The 21,086-nt window shown below is 38.8% G+C and overlaps 1 protein-coding gene across 1 annotated transcript in view; it reads right to left on the bottom strand.

The window, feature by feature from the left end:
• Positions 1 to 21,086, bottom strand: part of ITGA1 (integrin subunit alpha 1) — a 165,985-nt gene that overhangs the window by 52,981 nt on the left and 91,918 nt on the right. Inside the window, exons 7-11 of the mRNA XM_060142938.1 lie at positions 18,396 to 18,544; positions 14,282 to 14,432; positions 7,145 to 7,310; positions 4,036 to 4,109; positions 3,199 to 3,343 (exon numbers count right to left, since the gene is read on the bottom strand). Coding sequence (XP_059998921.1) covers positions 3,199 to 3,343; positions 4,036 to 4,109; positions 7,145 to 7,310; positions 14,282 to 14,432; positions 18,396 to 18,544 — 685 coding nt within the window. The remainder of the gene's footprint in view (positions 1 to 3,198; positions 3,344 to 4,035; positions 4,110 to 7,144; positions 7,311 to 14,281; positions 14,433 to 18,395; positions 18,545 to 21,086) is intronic.

Below are 21,086 nucleotides of genomic sequence, written 5' to 3'. Positions count from 1 at the left end.
CAGACTATACTACAAAGCTACAGTAATCAAGACAATATACTACTGGCACAAAAACAGAAATATAGATAAATGGAACAGAATACAAAGCCCAGAGATAAGCCCATGCACCTATGGTCAACTAATCTATGACAAAGGAGGCAAGGATATACAATAGATAAAAGACAGTGTCTTCAATAAGTGGTGCTGGGAAAACTGGACAGCTACATGTAAAAGAATGAAATTAGAACACTCTCTAACACCATATACAAAAATAAACTCAAAATGGATTAGAGGCCTAAATGTAATACTGGACACTATAAAACTCTTAGAGGAAAACATAGGAAGAACACTCTTTGACATAAATCACAGCAAGATTTGTTTTGATCCACCTCTTAGAGTAATGGAAAGAAAAGCAAAAAAAAAAAAAAAAAACAAAAAACAAATGGGACCTAATGAAACTTAAAAGCTTTTGCAAAGCAAAGGAAACTACAATCAAGATGAAAAGACAACCCTCAGAATGGGAGAAAATATTTGCAAACGAATCAACGGACAAAGGATTAATCTCCAAAATATATAAACAGCTTATGCAGTTCAATATTAAAAAACAAACAACCCAATCCAAAAACGGGCAGGAGACCTAAATAGACATTTCTCCAAAGAAGACATACAGATGGCCAAGAAGCACATGAAAAGCTGCTCAACATCACTAATTATTAGAGAAATGCAAATCAAAACTACAATGAGGTATCACCTCACACCAGTTAGAATGGGCATCATCAGAAAATCTACAAACAACAAATGCTAGAGAGGGTGTGGAGAAAAGGGAACCATCTTGCACTGTTGATACAGCCACTATGGAGAACACTATAGAGGTTCCTTAAAAACTAAAAATAGAATTACCATATGACCCAGCAATCCCACTACTGGGCATGTACCCAGAGAAAACCACAATTCAAAAAGACACATGCACCCCAATGTTCATTGCAGCACTATTTATAATAGCCATGTCATGGAAGCAACCTAAATGCCCATTGACAGACGAATGGATAAAGAAGATGTGGTATATATATACAATGGAATATTACTCCGCCATAATAAGGAACAAAATTGGGTTATTTGTAGAGACATGGATGGATCTAGAGACTGTCATACAGAGTGAAGTAAGTCAGAAAGAGAACAACAAATATCGTATATTAACGCATATATGTGAAACCTAGAAAAATGGTACAGATGAACTGGTTTGCAGGGCAGAAATGGAGACACAGATGTAGAGAACAAATGTATGGACACCAATGGGGGAAAGTGGCTGGCGGGGGAGGGGGGTGGTGTGATGAATTGGGATATTGGGACTGACATATATACACTAATATGTATAAAATGGATAACTAATAAGAACCTGCTGTATAAAAAAATAAAAAAATAAAAATTAAAAAAAGAAATTATCCAACCTAACCCCCTTTCCTCTTTTTTAGGCATCCTATGTCACAGCTGATGTCATACTGACAGGATTTGGTTGGTTCTGTTATTGTCTCTTATCCAGAAAGGTAAGCTTCATCAATACAGGGATAAATATCCCTTATTTATCTTGTTATCCTCAAGTTATAACTGAATGTTTGGCACACTGCAGGTACTCATTATTTATAAGTGCTTCCTTGATCAACCCAGAATCAGGCATTTTAGCATGGCGAAATGAACACTGGAATAAGAATCAAAAAACTTAGATTCTACTTTCAGATTTGCCACAGTTAGCTGCGACATAATCTTTCTATTCCTCAATTTCTTAATTTGGCAAATTAGATGTGTACCATTCGCTTTCTAAGATCTCTTTTAATTGTAAAACTCAATATGAATTTTAATGCCAACCCCTTTATTTTATATCACAATCCTCCAAATATTTAAAAGACATGCAGTGTATACTTTGTTTTCTAACCACCAGTTTTTTCAGGTTTGGTGGGGAGAGGGATGTGTAGATGGGGATTGTTTTTAGATCTGTATCCTTCAGATAGTTTTTTACTGGCAATTCTAGTTTGACATTTTCTTTTGTAATGTGTGATGCTTAGGACAATGCTTAGAATACTTTAGCTGCTCTCCGACTAGGGCAGAATGAAATAGGACTTTTATGAGAAATAGACTAGACTTCCATTACTGCAGTTTAACATGTCTTATGGGGGTTTAGCACTCCCATTATACCTGCTGCTTACCACTATATTTTTAATTATCGAAACTACTTAGACTCTTTATTCTTCTTAAATCCTGTTGCCTCTACAGCTTTAATACGTGGCCTTGAATAAGATGTATGGCTGTGCCAGTAAAGACCTGCCACCTTCCTATAAAACAGAAAGAAACTGGGATAGAGAGAGAAAGACTGCCAGGACATAAAGATCCCAGACAGGACTGCTAACATGCTAAAATATGAACACAGCACGTATTTGCTTTCTTTACCACTGTATCCCCAGCACCAAGAACAATGCCTGGGGCAAGAGAGATGCTCCCAAAATATTTGTTGAGTGAAGAGAGAGAGCTGAGAAAACATACCTTGAGGGTCCTTTCCATCCTAGTCTCTCCCAAGTGTTTACTGAGCTCGACCAGTGACAGAAGAGTCCCCAGCTATCCCCCAGGCAGCTCCCAGCCTGACACAGATTCAGAATAAAGTGACACCAGACACACACCTCCTCGTTCTAGGCAAGTCTTTGGAAAATCATTACATTACTGCGTTTCACTTCACTATGTATCTGATTGTGAACAGAGGTATTAAAGAAGTCATATGACAAAACAAGTTAAAAGTTTACCTTCCAAAATTAGGACCCATAGAGAGAAACTAATGGTAGAGGATATTTAAGAGAATATGCGAGTCTGATCTTCAGGATAGGCCGAGTCAAGGTTTTTTTTTCTACCTTTGTTTCCTGTCCACTGGGTCTGAAGCACTTCTTGACATTAACACGAATACCAGACACAGAGAGACCTCAAAAAAATGTGCATTTCAGCCCAAATCACTCCCCGTGTAGGCAGCCCTTCTGAGAAAGGCTCCTCCACGTTCTGTTATTTTTGCTAAGGCTACTCAGAGGCCATCATGGGTCTCTAACATCTAAAATATCTAACTCTTAGACGTGATCTCTCTTACAAAATATGCCTATATAAATATAAGCAAATAATACTAAAAATAAAAAACACAAAAATTAAAAAAAAAAACAAATTCTCTCAATTACATACAAACTTTACCTAAATAAGAAGCAAGAGGTTCATTCTTTTTGGTAGACTCAACATTAAAGGTTGTGTTTTGGGGAATTAGGATTTGATTAGCCTTCTGCATGACGACTGTTCCATTCCAATCATAGGCTCCTACTGCTCCAAGCATGACCCAGTCCTTATATCCAAATAGAGAAGACAATGATATTTAACAAGAGCAAACACTTACATAGCATTTACAATATGTTAAGTACTGTTCGAAGTGCTTTACATATATTAAATCATAAAATCGTCACAATAATCCATTGGGCTAGATGCCATTATTACCACTTCTTTTACAGAAGAAACTGAGGCAGAATAAGTAAATTTCCCTAGGTCATACAGTACAATTACACACTGAAATGTCAATATTCTTGTGCAGGGACCACGGTACCATTTCTCCCATCAGCTACAAAGGATATATTTTCTAATCTTGCCTTTCTGCTTTATGGCTGCTAAGAAGCCTGGGTCTTGAACATGGAATTCTAGCAAGACCCTTGAATACCTTGACACCAAGAAAAAGATACATTCTGTATCTTTAGCAAATATGTTAAATATTTTATTTAGCTAGATGTATAATTATAGAAGGCAGACATCAAACTGTCTGATTCACAATTATTAGTACAATGTAGTGAGCTGTGTATGATAACATGCTTTCCTAATAAGAAGCCTGTGAAATGCTGTTTCCTATTTGGATTAGAAACAACATGGTCTGAATAACTGCTCATGCCATGAGGGGCAAGTTGCACCTGTAATGCTGACGTCTGGGTGTTGGCTTTGGCAAAGGAAACCTCAAAAAAAAAAAAGTTTTCTACCAAGTGGTCAATGTACCTGTGAATAATGAGCACTGAAGCCGGTCTGAGACATTTCCATCTCAAAAGAAGCTGCCGACTGGTCAGCTGTAGCTGTAACAGAGGAGAATTGCCTTTAGCACGCTGCTGATTTGCAGAAGACAGAGACCTAGTACAGTCTGTGGTCTTGACCAACCAGAACTTCTAGCATCTTTAGGGCATTTTCAGCCACACATTTCTCAAACTCAAAATTCCTAGGTAGGGCTGGGTGGAGGACGGAGAGGGTTAGCAGAAGGGCTGTGTCTCACATTCCTGTTAGTTTCCCCATCCTGGCTGGAGGAGTTGAATTCATTCTTCTGTTCTTATACTCTAGCACTCTTACAGATCCTACGGAGCTTTGGATCAACGTGGCTGAAAGCTCTGTGTCTCACCCTCATGCCCTGGGAATCCTCCTGAGATTAGGCTAAACTTACCTGATATGTCACAGGGATAATAACATTTGATTCACATATTTAAAGAGGTTTCTTTCTTTCTTTCTTTCTTTTTTATGTACGCGGGCCTCTCACCGCTGTGGCCTCTCCCGTTGCAGAGCACAGGCTCGGGACGCGCAGGCCCAGCGGCCATGGCTCACGGGCCCAGACGCTCCATGGCATGTGGGATCCTCCCAAACCTGGGCACGAACCCTCATTCCCTGCATCGGCAGGCGGACGCTCAACCACTGCGCCACCAGGGAAGCCCTAAAGAGGTTTCTTGATTCTACCAGCCTCACTTGCATTTCCTGCCCTATATCAATCTCAGAATTCCATTGTGTGATAAAGGGTTTAGGGATTCTTGGGTTGGTATTTGCTCTGATTTCTGGCTGTGGGTGTCACTCACAGATCAGGAGGGGACTTTCTGACAGGGCTCCAGGCCACATGCCGTGCAATCACACTTTTTTTTTTAAAGATCCTGTGCCCATTTTGAAGCTCTTTACTGAAACACAGAAATAATCCAGAGCATTCTATGGGAGTGTGCTGCTCTCAGAATATTCACCAAGCCAAAGCCACAGCCTCCTAAGGGGATTAAGGGAATGTTGATTAATTTGCTTTCAGGAGGGAGTTACTGATTTATTTGGCCTTGCTGATAAGTTAAAAATAGCACATAATTTTTTAAAAGTCAAACTACTCTTTCACTGAGGCATGAGAACAATCAAATTTGTGAAACCAAACTTATTTACTAGTTATTTACCTGCGTAAATTTGTTAACAAATACATCAGTAATTGCCTTTTTATAGGACTAGATTAAATGAGGAAATCAATCAAGAATTCAACTATATCATTTTAATCTCAATACAAATTGCCCTCTAATTTAAATGACTGAGATGCACTTTTACTTTAATTTGAACCTTTATTTTAGGCCCACAATGTGTAAGGTGCTTTCTCATTTATCTCTGCAAGATCAATTATAAGAATGCAGTAGTGGAGACCTACATAGTTCCAGCACCTTCCCCTGCCGCTGTTCTGAGAACAGAGAGAACAACTGAGAACAGAGAGAAGGAAGCTCTGTGAAATTCTGCCTGCTGAATTGGCATCTTGGCAAAGCACAGTGTACATGCCGGAACTTCTTAATGTCAGCTCCTCCCTGGACTTGTTCATGGGTGTTGCAATATCTACTCTGACCAGCTTCTGGTTAGGAATTTCAGCATTTTTCCCAGTGCTTGATGGGAACGGGAGACAGTAGTTTCCTGATTTTATGGGCAAATAGCTGGTACGCTCACCTCACTAGGTGGCACTGTCCTTCAGCAAGCATGGTTTTCACAATTGCTGCTAGTTGTCATCTAAAGATAAATGTTGATAGGAAATGGAGATTTCCAAAGTAACAAGGAAATGAAGCCCTTTTGGATCTCATTGTGAAAAAAGTCATAAATAGTCTAGTAAAAACACTGCTTTTGGTTAGTCCTGAAAGTGCAGCAATGAAGATATGGGAGACATTTTTAATCTGTGGAGTTCCTCATAAAATGATTTTGTTTTTAAATATGGAGACATTTCTTGGGTATGTAGGTACTTCAATGTATAACCTTTAACTCATGGTGTCGTTAGGTTAGAATGAATCTGAAAATGTCATTTAAGGCAAATTGATCCCTCCTCCACCTGATAGCTGTTACAGGATTCATTTCTACAAGTCTTAGGTTATAGTTACTTGCTTACTTAAGATGAGCTTTAGAAATGAAATAGAGACACAGATGTAAGCAACAAATGTATGGACACCAAGGGGAGACTGAGAAGGTGCTTGTAAATTTCTATGTTTAAGATGAAAAACAACAGTCCTCAGTGTGTCCTGTCCTCACAAGGACAAAGTCAGTAGGATTCAGACAGAGCAGAAGAGCAGAACCGTCTGGTGGTTTCTCATCCTAGGTTGAGAAAAAAAGGCATGTTCTCTGAGTCTCCAGATTATCAGAGAATGTGAAGGAAGAGGCTTTTTCAGTTTGCCTGGCATAACAATTCTGAAGACTTCTTTTTTTGTCAGGGAAGATCTAGTTCCAAAGTACATTGTTCCTTGACATTGTCTACCTAAGGCAGAGGAGGGAATGCCATGACTCATTATCCCCAATGGCCAGCTGCCGTTGAAAAATCAAAGAAAAAATTTACAAAGAAGTAACATGACTCAGACAAATACAGTGAACCAATGTTTCACTGCCATGGGTCTTGAGGCAGGGTTCCATGAAGACCTTTAAAATGGACAAGGAGAAAAATAGGAGAAAATAAATGAACAAAGAAGTTATTATATAAGAACTGTCCCACAGAAGCCCAAAAGGAAAAACAAAGACAAAAACAAAACTTGAGTTAGTGTCTCCATTTTCTAAACCTGTGTCACAGAAAAGGAATAAAACACATGGGCACATTTTTGTTCTTGTGTGTCTACATTGACCATTGTCTTCATCTGGCCCTCACATCAGTACTGCCGGGTCCTTACAAAGAGAGCTGCCAGCAGACACAGTGCTATGTGAAACAGCCATCTATGGACAGATTTATATAAGAGGACATTGTTCCATGGTGGCTACTGTACACAGTAAAAACGCATTAGCCACGTGGTAGAAATAAATACCAAAATCAATTTCGTTGAGTTTGAATTGTAGAGAGAATATTCAGGCTTATGAGAACTAGTCATACCTTCCAGGGCAAAGATTCTTTCTCCCAGAGCTTCAACAATAGTGACTAGTGCCAATTCATCAGAGACATTGAAGAAATGCTTTTCCGTGGGTTCACTTGCAATTGATTTTATTTCCTCCACAAATTTTTCAGCGCTTAAATTTCCTCGATTATAGCTGCCAAGAATCTAAGACGACAAAAACAGCAAGAATATCTTTTAAATTCTATATGTTAAACAAGAATCTCAAGCATTTTGTCAATAAACAAGAGAGTGTATAGTACTGTGGCATAATGAAATTTTTATGTACTTCCACATTCTTAGAAGGGTAATTTTCAGAATCTGTAGAATATTAACTGTTATATTCTATAATTGCTGTAGGAAAATATAAAGGGCATCTTGTATATTTGCAAAAGTTTCTTCTCTGGCATTCCTGTGTCCCTGTTTATCAACAGCTGTATCTTTAAAGTCTGATAGTTCAAAAGTAATGTTACAGTTTCGGAGTGTTTCTGATATTATTCCAGTCAGTGACATCACCATTTGCTGGCAAAAGCAATTAGCCAGTGAATTGCTTGATCTCAAATAGGCAGTACTTCCTGAAACTCTTACCAAGGGGAAGTCAGACACGTATATTTTTTAAACAGATGTTGGACTAAGTAGTAGTCTAACTTGGCAATTTAGAAAATAAACAATTGGGACATTCCTGTCTGAAACAAAATGCTCAAGACGGGGGCATTCTTTTAAATAGAGAAGAGAGAGAGGCAGGAATTATCTACTATAGTTAACCATAATTATTTAGATCTTCTAGCGGGTTTTCTCTAACATTTAGTTTTAAATTTTTTAAAGTAAGGTTTATTGAGATATAATTTATATACAATAAAATTCACCCTCTTTAGATGTACAATTCTATGAATTTTGACAAACCTACACAGTTGTGTTACTAACACATCAAGATTAGACTATTTCCATGACCCCAAAGAGTTCCTTCTTGTCCTTTTGTAGTCAGTCTTCTCTTCCCTCTAACTCCTTGCAAACACTGACCTACTTTCTGTCCTTATAGCTTTGCTTTTTCCAGAACGTTAAATTTAAGGAATCAAATAGCATGTCGTCTTTTGTGTCTGGCTTCTTTCACTTTGCATAATGCTTTCAAGAGTTATCCGTGCTGTCACATGTATCAGTAATTCAGTCTTTTTTATTGTTGAGTAGGACTCTACTATATAGAAGCACAATTCATTTGTTGAGGACATGTGGGTTGTTTTCAGTTTCAAGTGATTATGAATAAAGCTGCTGTAAGTTTTTGCACTTAGGTTTATGTTTTATTTTTTCTTGAGTAAAGACCTAGGAATGAGAGTGCTGGGTTCTATAGTAAGTGTATGTTTAACTGAATAAGAAACTGCCAAAATGGTTATCAGAATAACTGTTCCATTTTGCCATTTTACCTTTCCGACCAGTGATGTGTGAGAGACCTAGTTGCTTTGCATCCTTGACAGCACTTGGTTTTATCAGTTTTTTTCTTTTTAGCATTTTTTTTTTCAGTTTTAGCAATTCTATTGGTGTGTAGTGGTATCTCATTTAATTTACATTAATGACTAATGGTATTAAGACCTGCTTATTTGCCATAGTATTTCCATTTTTGGTGTGGTGTCTGTTCAGATCTTTTGCCAATTTTTAAGAAAATGGATTGTTTGTTTTCCTGTTATTTAGTCATGAGATTTTGTATATATTGGGTTGGCCATAAAGTTTGTTTGGTTTTAAGTAAAAATAAAAGACAAATTTTAAATTTTCACCAAAAATTTTATTGAACAATGTATTCACTAACTGAACGAACTTTTTGGCCAACCCAATATTCTGGATACATATCCTTTATGTGTTTTGTAAATATTTTCTCCCAGTCTATATATTGGCTTTTCCTTTTGTTACAGGATCATTTGAAGAGTAGAAGTTTTTAATTTTGATGAAGTCCAACTAATTTTTTTTATGTTGCATTTTTTCTTCTGAAAAATTTAGTTGTTAATGTAAATATTTCTTAATATTTAGAAATGTATATAAATATGAAAATGTTCAAGTTAAAGTAAATGAAAAAATCTTTTAAAAATAATATGTAGGGCTTCCCTGGTGGCACAGTGGTTAAGAATCCGCCTGCCAATTGCCAATTCAGGGGACACGGGTTCGAGCCCTGGTCTGGGAGGATCTCAAATGCTGCAGAGAAACTAAGCCTCAGTGCCACAACTACTGAGCCTGCGCTCTAGAGCCCATGAGCCACAATTACTGAAGCCTGAGTACCTAGAGCCCATGCTCTGCAACAAGAGAAGCCACTGCAATGAGAAGCCCACGCACTGCAATGAAGAACAGTCCCCGCTCGCCGCAACTAAAGAAAGCCCGTGCACAGCAATGAAGACACAACACAGCCAAAAAGAAGTTAAACAAATAATAAAAATAATATGTAAATTAAAAATGCAAAAAATTAAAAAAACCCAACTCGATGTGTAGATAGGACATTTCTATTGTTTTTTTGTTTTTGTTTTTGTTTTTTTGCAGTATGCGGGCCTCTCACTGTTGTGGCCTCTCCCGTTGTGGAGCACAGGCTCTGGACGCGCAGGCTCAGCGGCCATGGCTCACGGGCCCAGCCGCTCCACGGCATGTGGGATCTTCCCGGACTGGGGCACGAACCCGTGTCCCCTGCATCGGCAAGTAGACTCTCAACCACTGCGCCACCAGGGAAGCCCTACACGTATTTTTTAATGTTAGATTTAGAATGGTAGATTTAAAAACTGACATTTTTATTAAGATGGGTACAGATTTTCACTTGCAGAAAAACAATAACTAAAATTATTGTTTTCAGTGTTGTTTATAACCTACAACATACTCGTTTATTTGTATATCATAAAACGCATAATGGTTTAAGATCAACAACTGAATCACTGTAATGTACGCTAAATGTTAATGTGACAAAAGGAGCTGGGCACCAAGTAGTCAAGCAGCAAGTGCATTGGTTCTCAAATTTTCCTTCCTAGTGAGAAGGGGGTGGGGGATTTATTCCTGGCTCCTTCCCCTTGCTGGAGGAGCCCAGAGGAAGTACTGCAGCATCTGAACCCCCTCCTAAGCTCCAGGACCACAGCGGAGTCACTCCAGTGCCCTTGTCAGTTTCGTAGCTCCTACATCTGTAAAACGTTCTTAGAGGCAAAATGCCTCATTGTATGTGACTAACTTTGAGCTGTTTTGAAGAAAGCGCACTATTTAGGAAAACTAGAGGTGGCTCTAAGACAATTGGCATACTGTTTGGGGAGCTTTTTTGATTTTTGAAATTACTCTCAACTACTACGTCCAGATTTATGTAGGAAGATCTATACCAGCAGCTTACAAATCGAACCAGAACACAAAAACTTAGCTCTTGTTTATCTGGCTGAAAAGCAAATGCCAAACATCAGAAGTGGTTTATATTTGAACAGAGGCCACTAGTGCTTTTCCCACTTTAGCTGCTTGAGGGGTAAGAGAATTAATGGAATGGTAGTAGAGAATTGTCCAAATAGAGAGGGAAAACCCAAGGGCCACTTGCTCTTATTACATTGAACAAATCCTCTCTCATTTAAAAACAGTTAAGATGCTCTTCCTATAGTTGGGTATCTCACCAGAGCTGGATGTACATGCCCTAGACTAAGGATGGAAAAGGCAGTCTCCGAGTTCTGGAGCCTCCATTCCATCCATGGTGTGGGTTTCAGGATCACTGGGGCCTTGCTCAACACCTCACTCTCTGCTTGGTCTTCTCCTCTGGACACACTGGCAGACTCCTCTTTTGTCAGTAGTTTTGCTATGCATGGATTTCTTTTAGACTTATACAAATTCCGTATGGTGTGAAGCCTTCTGAGTCCCCATTGATTTACCTAATTTATTCTGTAAGTTATATATATGACATCCTGGGCTGAAAAATCACTATTTTTCCTCCTTGGTTCCTATTTACCATATTCTAGATTCACTATTGAATTGACATGTTAACTTCCATTTCACTTACAAGTTGATGTTGTTGAAAATACACAAAAATTGTAAAGGCTCCTGGACTATGTGTAATTTAGGTTCTTAACTGTGATGTAAACATTGTCAGATATTTAGTGCTCTATGTCACAGGACAGAGACAAATGGGTAAAGTTCAATGGGGAAGATGCCCAACTGACATACTTAATAAAAGTAAAATGTATAAATGTAATATGCGAGCATATATTTAGAAGAAACTATAAGAGAAAAGAATTCCCTGGAATTACTATCACTTGCATCCAGTTTGAACTATTTTGCATCACAGAATGAAAATGAAAACAGGGAGAAATGTATTTTGATCCTTCACCCAAGGGTCTGGTAGCTGGTAAAAACATTATTTTCCATGAATCAAAAGAGATACAAAATAATACTTAAAAATTACTTCTGTTTCACTTAATACAAATACGTCAAGCCCAGGCATTTGGTGTTCTGCTAATATTTACCTGGAATAGACATTCAGAATTGAAACTCCCTTGAGGCAAATATGTCAAATGTAAAGTGTAAAGCTCATTTACATGTAGCACAGTGCCTTTTGTGTGCAAATGAATGAAATTCTAAGATACTTTCTAAGTTGCTTATTTTCATTTGAATGCTGTAGGTGATACACTTTCACAGCCATTATCTTCTAAGATTAGAATCTGAATATAAAACAGTCTCCTGGCCTTCCCTGGTAGCACAGTAGTTAAGAATCTGCCTGCCAGTGCAGGGGAGAAGGGTTCGATCCCTGGTCCAGGAAGATCCCACATGCCACGGAGCAACTAAGCCCGTGTGCCACAACTACTGAGCCTGCGCTATAGAGCCCAGAAGCCACAACTACTGAGCCCACGTGCCTAGAGCCCGTGATCCGCAACAAGAGAAGCCACTGCAATGAGAAACCCGCGTGCAGCAATGAAGACCCAACGCAGCCAAAAATAAATAAATTTGTAAAAAGAAAAAAAAAAGAAGAAAACTTAAAAAACAAAACAAACAAACCCCCCCCAAAAAAAACCCCACCAGTCTCCTGCTAGCAATGTCTAATATCCTCAAGTGACAGAATAGAGACCATGTAACAGGGTCTCCAACCAGCTTAGCACCCTCACCAAATCTGGATGTTTCACAGGAAATGTGTGCAGTTTTATCACAGAGTGCTTATAGTTTCGGTAATCAACCTTTTTTGAGTGTTGTCTCCCCCCAAAACATATGGCTCTGGTGTTCAGGATCAAATGGTGGGGAAAAAACAGATGGAGGGGCTTCCCTGGTGGTGCAGTGGTTGGGAGTCCGCCTGCCGATGCAGGGGACACGGGTTCGTGTCCCGGTCCGGGAAGATCCCACATGCCATGGAGCGGCTGGGCCCGTGAGCCATGGCTTCTGAGCCTACGTGTCCGGAGCCTGTGCTCCGCAACAGGAGAGGCCACAACAGTGAGAGGCCCGCGTATCGCAAAAAAAAAAAAAAAAAAAAAAAAAAGATGGAGTAGGAGGAACAGTCCAGGACATAACAGGGCTACAGACCCCCGTAAACATTTGATCTCATGCATCATGAATAGACGTGGAGAAAAGTCTGAAACCTTTCTGTGTGAATAAACAAAGAGAGAAAGTAAAATAAATGGCTTATTTCCTAGTTTGGCACAAACTAAAAAAAAATATAAGGTTCACTGAGGAAAAAATATGAATTAGGAAAATAAATAATTATTGCTAAAGTGAAAGTTTCCTATACTTTGTTTATACCATTTCAAAGATCAAGTTGACGCTAATTCACTGATTAAAATGGGAAAGGAACTCATGAGTTTATGGTTCTCCAGGAAGATTAATGCAATCATGAGACCTCTTTTTGATCAGATAAAAGGCAAAGTATGAATGATCAACCAGGGATACAACAAAGGGAAATAGAGATTTAAGGGCAAGAAATACTGATTATGTAGCCAGATACAATGCAAAAGTGATATAAGATTCCCTTAAAATTAAGAAGCAATCCATTGATAGATACTTTCTTTCCACTGAAGTTTCCCGAACGTTGTTAATGCTGCTGATGGTTAATTCAGCTCATGGCCTGCATCTACGGGGCCTGGAATGCTAGACTATATCCTCTGGGAAGAAAGTGAACAAATGATGGCACCTCTGGTACCCGGTTGTGTGGGACAAACTGGGCATGCACTGGCTTTGCATACTAAAGAGACCGAGCATAGACTCTAATTGTGGACAGTATCTCTGAGTGAAGGCTGAGCCATATGGAATTATTCTCAACCACCGAAAAGATCAAAATAGCTATAGTTAACAGGAGAGGTAATAATCGATTGAATAACAGTTGGCAAAAGATAACTTACCGAAGTAACAACAAAGGGAAAGAGAAATAATGAGATGTTTTAATTTTTTTTTTTTTTTACATCTTGTACCCCAAATGAGAAAGAAAATGTTGCAAGTGTTTACAACCTAGTTATCTTGGTTATAAAATAAGAAGTACAGTCACCTTGCCCCAGGGAAGAAGTGAATCAATTGTGTGTTCTGGGACTTCATCAGGGATGAATCTATTTTTCTTCCCTACCTACTATTGGTGGAGTGTCTTTCACTGATCACACTTTTGAAAGAGAAAAAGGAAATATCCCTGATTAAATGCTGAAAAACAATTGTGGGTAATATCTGTTGTTACTATAAATAAAAGGGATTTTGTTGAAAAACAATTTTGGTTGAACTTTTAGAGTTCTGAACTCTTTTGTTCTCTGACTTATTTAAAAAATCACTTTAAGAAACTCCCCTCCCCCTAGACTGAGGCATATGCCTTCCTCCCTCCATCCCTCCATCTTTTCCCCCTTCCCCTTCCTCTTTTCCCCTCCCTATTTTTGTCCCTTTCTCTCTCTCACCCTTCCTTCCTTCTTCTTATGTATTTTCTCCCTTCTTCCTCCTTTTATCTTTCCTTATTTTCTTCCTTCCTTTCTTGTAGTGATTGTTTGCTGAGTCTCCATTTGCCTAGCACTGTGTCGGGTGCTGAAGACACAAAAGGGGCAAGACCCAAACCTGCCCCCATAGAGTTTACTTCCAAATGGAGAAGTTTCTGTTTTTCAACCTTGTTTGTGTAACTCTCATAAAATAACCATGATATGCACACAGCTTTTCTCTTCACACCACAGCCTGAAAGCCATCTCTAGCCCTGTACTTACAGCTATGGAAAACCGCTGAATGCTTTCATCTTCACAGTCCTGGATGACCTTATTCAGTTGATGGTTGTCATGGGACTCTCCATCAGTCACAATTACCATGACTTTTTTAACCCCTCTTCGGGCACCCCGGGCTTCAGTGAAAGCTTCTTTCCTGAAATAATCACAGACAAAAGGGCAGCAAATAAAACACCAGCCCAAGGTTAGGCAAAGTGGTAAACAAAATGAAAACACTGCCAACTCCAGGTAGCCCAGTGCTTTCCCTCCAAGATCAACATTGTTGCCCATTGTTCAAGCTGGGAGGCATGATGCTTATTGTTTGTAATAGTTTAAGACTTATTCCAGATGATGGAGAGGTTACCATTTTGCCAGTCACCACAGATCCCATTAACAAAAGGCAACAGTCTTTCATTCTTTGGAAACTTCAAAGGGAGAGTGTGACAAGCATACAGCAGATTTACAGAAGGTCAGATTTTAAATACTTTCCCAGTCACTCCTTTTTCTGTAAACACTCCTTCTCTTGCTTGACAGGCCTCTTTCCTTCTGCTTTTGGCAGAGCTTTTGCTTTGGTCCTCACTTCCCCCACCTACTCTGACATTCACAGAACAGCTTGGACATCCTGTAAGCTATGGAGGGGGCATGGGAGAAAACAGTATTTGTATGGCTGTGAGTGATTGAGAGTGCGCTTGGATGTGGGGTAAAAATTCAGACATAGGAATTAAAGACTGCAGATGGCAGTGGTCTGAGTCAGTGACAGAGTAGGCTTTTGGGGGGCAAGGAGCGTTTGGCATAGCTATGAAAGTCTGAACTAGGTTTTAGGACACAAGCTGCTGGGGGTGAGGTGGGAGGAGGTGGCATGGAGAGAAAGGAAAAATGCTATAACCTAACTTCAAAGAAAGGAATTTTGATTTAATTCAACAAGCATTTATGGAAAGAGATGGAAGATACAGGAAACTGACAGTTTTTGTTTGTTTTGTACCTTCTACACACACACACACACACACACACACACACACACACACACACTCACTCAGGCACACTTTCCCTCCATTACTTTCTTTTACTCAACTACTTTCCCTTCTGGAGCCTTCGAAAAGAAGAGTACATTTTACTTAGGACTGAAACAGTGAATGGATTTCATATAATATTTTTTAGATTTTGGTGTAAAATGCAGCAATCATTGTGCTGAATAATCATTTTAAATATTTTACTTTGGTCATAAGGACAAACAGCTGCAGCTGAGATATACCAAAGAAACACCTGTCTTTCACCTTCCAACAGTTCGCCACAGTACACATTGGCTCTACTGTAGATATATAGTAAATGCACAGTAGTGGGTATTTTGTGAGCAGGGAGAGAGGATCCTTGTGATGTGAGCAAGGCGATTTTATCTGTGTTTATTTTTCCTTTAAAAGGACTAACAACAAATATGACAAGATGTTAACAACTGTTGATTCTGTTTGATGTGTACATAGGATTTTGTTGTACTGTTTTTTACATTTTAAAATTTTCCTAAAATTTTCAAAAGAGAAAAAGAAGCTATTTAAAAAATATATATTGATCGCTGGCAAACTGTGTGTCTCTGTCCTCTACACCACACAAACAGATTCTCTGAGTTCTTTCTATGTACAGACAAAGGTGAAAAATAGATGTTAAAGGCTAGTCTCTAAATGAAGTTTGGACATGGATAAGATTTAATCCTTTTTACAGTTTTAATTCCTTAGAGGATCACCAAAACTTCCTAATTCTCTTGAAGATCAAGGTCATAACTAAATGAACATCAGCTGAAGGAGATGATTAAACCACCTTCCTTAAAGAAAATCTGGTAGCTAGGGCTGGCTTTCTATGGCAGAGCTCTTGAGTATACCCTTTCTGTTTCAAATATCTTCAGCAAATTGCCCTTGACCCCCAATTACCACCATCCAGTATTCTTTCTTTAAAATAAGCATTGACTTCCCTGCATGTTTTTAAACATTAACATATCCCAGGAGAATCCCTTTCCTTGGGACAGGAGAATCCAGGCCTTATGATTAAACACTGTGAAGCAATGAAAAGAAAGAAAATTTGGGATAGGGTTAAGGGGACACAAAAATATTTTGAACTGGGAGACACTGAAAATGGAGGTAAAGGATTCTAAAAAATTTAGAAATATTATTTACAACTGGTCCTGCCTGAAAGGAGTAAAGAACAATTAAAAATAAACCTAAGAGCTTCCCTGGTGGCGCAGTGGTTGAGACTCCGCCTGCCGATGCAGGGGACGCGGGTTCGTGCCCCGGTCCGGGAAGATCCCACATGCCGCGGAGCGGCTGGGCCCGTGAGCCATGGCCGCTGAGCCTGCGCGTCAGGAGCCTGTGCTCCGCAACAGGAGAGGCCACAACAGTGAAAGGCCCGCGTACCGCAAAAAAAAAAAAAAAAAAAAAAAAAGAAGAGTACTTAGTAATATCATTATGGAGTCTTATTTATATACAAAACTCAATAAACTCTGTGTCCTACAGCTAGACCCTCTGTGAAACACATAGGCAAAAACCATATAGGGACAAGGTATTTAGAGTGGTATTTATGCAGGAGCAAAAGCAGCCAGAATATTTCTTCAGTTAGTTTTCAAAAATGAATATTCATCTTAAGCGGTTGCCTTTGGAAAACAAAGTTCCCTACAGGCTCAGAGCTTTCAAAGAACGCTCTGATTTACTTTGAATGTGCGGTCACACTTAGTCAATTATTTAAGAATGCACACTCAGCACACCTAAACGTGTGCACTTCTGTGCATGCAAATTGGTGATCTACGGGCAGGTAAATGTAAAATTACCCCATCTGTTTGTGGTTATTTTTCTCATGGGCCCCATATAACTAGAACCACATGCTTTTCTAACATTTATGAGTCTAAAAGCTGCACATGAAATTTTAAATTTTTGAAAATCCAATCCATTCTTTGGAGTATCCATATTAACTGTTTCAGCCCCCTCAAAACACTGATCTTAGCAGGCAGGTGAAGTGAGGCCATGGGTAATCAACTCTTCAGAATCAGTTGAGTGTCCAGAAGTTCAAGGCACTTAAGAGAAGGATCCTTAACATTAGTCAAACTGACCATTAGATTTCCTGTGATTTTGGTATTGCTTAGTTTTTGTTCAGAAGCTTTCATGATGATTAAGGGGAAAAACAGCAAAAGATAAGAGCTGAGGGAGATCAGAAAAAATACAGAGAAGAGGAGCTGAACATTGTAAGAAAAGGACAGTTCTGTAGGTTCTTATAGAATGAAATTCAACCACAGGGTGGGTTATGTGTGCTCCATGAAGGAAACTGCAGAAGGGAGGAAGGGAGGGATGTGAATTAGAGGGAATTTGGAGAAAGTAAGGAAGAAAGAGAGAGAGCACGAATCATGAAATCCTTTCCACTTCTTTTTTTTTTTTAAGATTTTTTTTTGATGTGGACCATTTATAAAGTCTTCATTGAACCTGCTACAATACTGCTTCTGTTTTATGCTTTGGTTCTTTGTTGGCCGTGAGGCATGTGGGAACCCGCACCCCCTGCATTGGAAGACAACGTCCCAACCGTTGGACCACCAGGGAAGTCCCTCCACTTCTTTTCAATCTTTTCACTGAAAATGATTTCAAATAAGACAACATTTAGTTTGCCCTCTTAAAACCTCTTATTTGAGAGCTTCAATAACCCTAAATCCGTAAAATTTAAATCTGTAAAATGCTGTAAAATTATAGACATATTAGGGTATAGATATATATTGAGTAGAAGCGGACTGATATTAATCCATTTTTTTAGATTGAGATTCCTAGAGGCTGAAAACAAAGAATAAAAGGAAAAGATATTATCTAATATTATGTCTTAGTACCCAAGAATGTGATGCCGTAGACTACAGCGATTTTTTGGACTGATTCTCCATCAGTCAAAGCCTTGGAATAAGAGGAAAGATAAGAAGAGTGATGAGATTGTAATATAGAAAAATTTGATCCTATAACTATTAGTTAATCAGTTGACTCTCTTTTCAACAAAATGGCTTTAAATATTGCTAAGGCAACTGTTCAATTAATACTCCAAAGGGCTAGATCATAAGCAGTAATTTTTGCACAGTCTTTTACTTTGGCTTATTTTTTTATCCATATACCTTGCTGTGTCTATTCCAAGGGCTGTCATCGTCTGGCGGCCACCTCTCTGGACTATTTTATTTGCTGCAACAAGCACCTCTTCCGTTGATGAGTACTTATTGAGGTTGAACTCATGGGTTACATTTTCTCCATACTGTACAATTCCAACCTGAAATACCAAGCCACTGTGAGTTATCCATCTAGCAGACTTCCCTGTTTCAATTTTTTTGCGTTTAAACATATGCATCAGATGTAGTAATACATTTTAGTCTTTCAGATGAGTTTAAAACTCTATCAGTACACAAGTCTTTCTACTTTGACAGTAATGATCACTGCCATTTGTGGATGCCAAAGAACACAAATGAAAGTGTTGTTATTAAACCTCTCAAAGGACTGGCTTATCTCTTCAACAGTGTTTACTGAATGACTCTGGTAAGCTTGGGGAGGGGGTAGAACATGAAACTGACATGGCCTCTGCCTTCAGGGAGCTTCTAAACTAGAGGGAGAGACAGATTAAACACAAGAATCATTTAAATACAGGTTCAATCGCAAACTGTGAAAAGGGCTGTAACAGAAAAGCTATTATTGGCAAGTATAACCTAGGAGCCTAATTTAAAGTGAAGGCTCAGGGAAGGCCTTTCAGAAGTGATATTTGAGACTTAAAAGACATGTGCTAGAAGGGTGGAGACCTGTTCAGATGGTGGCTGAGAGGGAGGATGAGGTCCGCACAAAGGGAACTGTGTAAGTGAAGAAGCTGAGTTGGGAAAGTGGTAGGTGCTCTAAGAACAGAAAGAAAGTCAGTGAGTCTGGGCTAAGCTAGGAGGGGAGAGAGGGACAAGATGAAGTTGGAAGCATAAGCAGGGCACGTATCTGGCAAAGACACACATGTGCTTCCTGCTTTATGTAGCTCAGCTGTAGCGTCACATCTCCTAAATCAGCCCTTCCCTCTCTTTTCTTGTTCTCTGTCTTCCCTCTCTTACTGCCATTCTCCTTTCATTCTTTCTTTCTTACAGGTTGGATAATGCAGGCAGCTAACAGCAGAGCCATCATGAAGGAAAAGGAATTAGAAGGTTAAGTGCCACTGCTTCGATTTCCCTTGCTCCATACCCTCTCCCACCCCTTGCCCATTTTCCTTATCCTTTTTCTACACCCTCCTTTGAAGGCTTATGTGAACCAATAAACTAATCTATATCAAGAATTGTGCCTGACGTTACTTTTTGTTTAACCTTCCTACCCCAAAATTAGGGACTCAGAGAATCCTTTACCCAAAGGAATGTCTTTTTAATGTAGGAGTTCTGGGCACTTCGTTTCTTAGGTAGGGGAAGTAATTTGAGAAAGGGCTGCTTTCTTTCCAGGCAGTTGTCTAGTTTGCCCATTGTTCAGCCAGTCCTATTTCCAAGTCTGATCCTATTTCCAAACGGCATAAATGATCAGCGTCTACCTTGTACCTCCCTTGATGTCACTGTTGTCAGAAATCTTTAGGCTTAATTATTTGTCTGATTTATAGATACATTTCTACAGCTTGGTCCTTTTGGAAACCAAAAGCATACCCTGGTACTTGCAGAAACAAATAAGAGAACTCCCAATTAAACATAATCTTTATCGTCTCTGCGCCACCTTCTGGAGTATACTAGACAACCTGGAGCAATTATGCCACCATGCCTGAACACTATCCTATATTTTTACTGCTTTTTTTAGCTTTCTTTCCTAACTTATTCAAATTATAGTAACAGAAATTAGTGTCACATTTTATAAATGAAGAAGCTGAGTTAAAAAAACCTCACTTTCCATAATGAAGGGGCAGAAGGAGGCCTAGTCTAGGGTGGTATCCTTCACCTCTCTATTTTGTCTCAGTAAAAACTTACCTCGCCCAAATCCCCTCATTTTCTTTCTTTTTTTTTTTCTAGTCATATTTTGTTTTTTTAGGTGCTCGTGTTAAATCTTCATAGGTGTAAACTCACTTGTTACAGCACATAGAATTATGTTCCCACTTAAGTCTCCTCTTTTATTTTTAAATTAAATTTTTTTTCTTTTTTTAAAAATTGACATATAGCTGACTTCCCCCCATTTTCTAATCACCTCAGCTTTTGCTAAATGTTGCTGCCACGTCACGGCCACTCAGTGAGTTCAGGCAGCTAGCTAGCCAACTGAGGTACATTAGGAAATACGATAAAACAGACAAACAAGCAAGTAAATAGATCATATTTTTAAAAAAAGAAATAGAGTATACGAATCCTTCCTTAGAATTGCTGAATCAGGTATAAGATAAATAAGAAATAATTAGAGAACATATGCGAGTATAAGAGAAGGTACACCGTAAGCTGAATAAACACAAAATCTGCTCAATCCATGTTCAGGTTAGGTTTGCTCTTTGACTGTATCTTTCACCTAATATCTGTCACCATCTGTTCCAAGACTATGTGCTGTTATAATTAGAAAAAGACAATTATTAGTCTCCCATGACTCCAATTCAGGTTATTTCCTTGACAATTAAATGTTATGTACAGTTATCTGTTACTCTCTGAATAGATTTAAAATTCTTTTCCCAATGACCCTAACAGCTTTTAATTAGTAATCCAGAGAGACACTGAATAATTATTAAGGGAAACCATGTAGGTTTGACATTGTCTTTGTGTATATAAATGCTCAGGGTAAATAAAAGTAAAATGATTTTCTTACTTAGATAATCATTATACCTAATTTATGGTACC

Source organism: Lagenorhynchus albirostris, chromosome 3, assembly GCF_949774975.1.
Source record: "Lagenorhynchus albirostris chromosome 3, mLagAlb1.1, whole genome shotgun sequence".
Taxonomy (NCBI): Eukaryota; Metazoa; Chordata; class Mammalia; order Artiodactyla; family Delphinidae; genus Lagenorhynchus; species Lagenorhynchus albirostris.
This window is presented reverse-complemented; position numbering and strand designations above follow the sequence as displayed.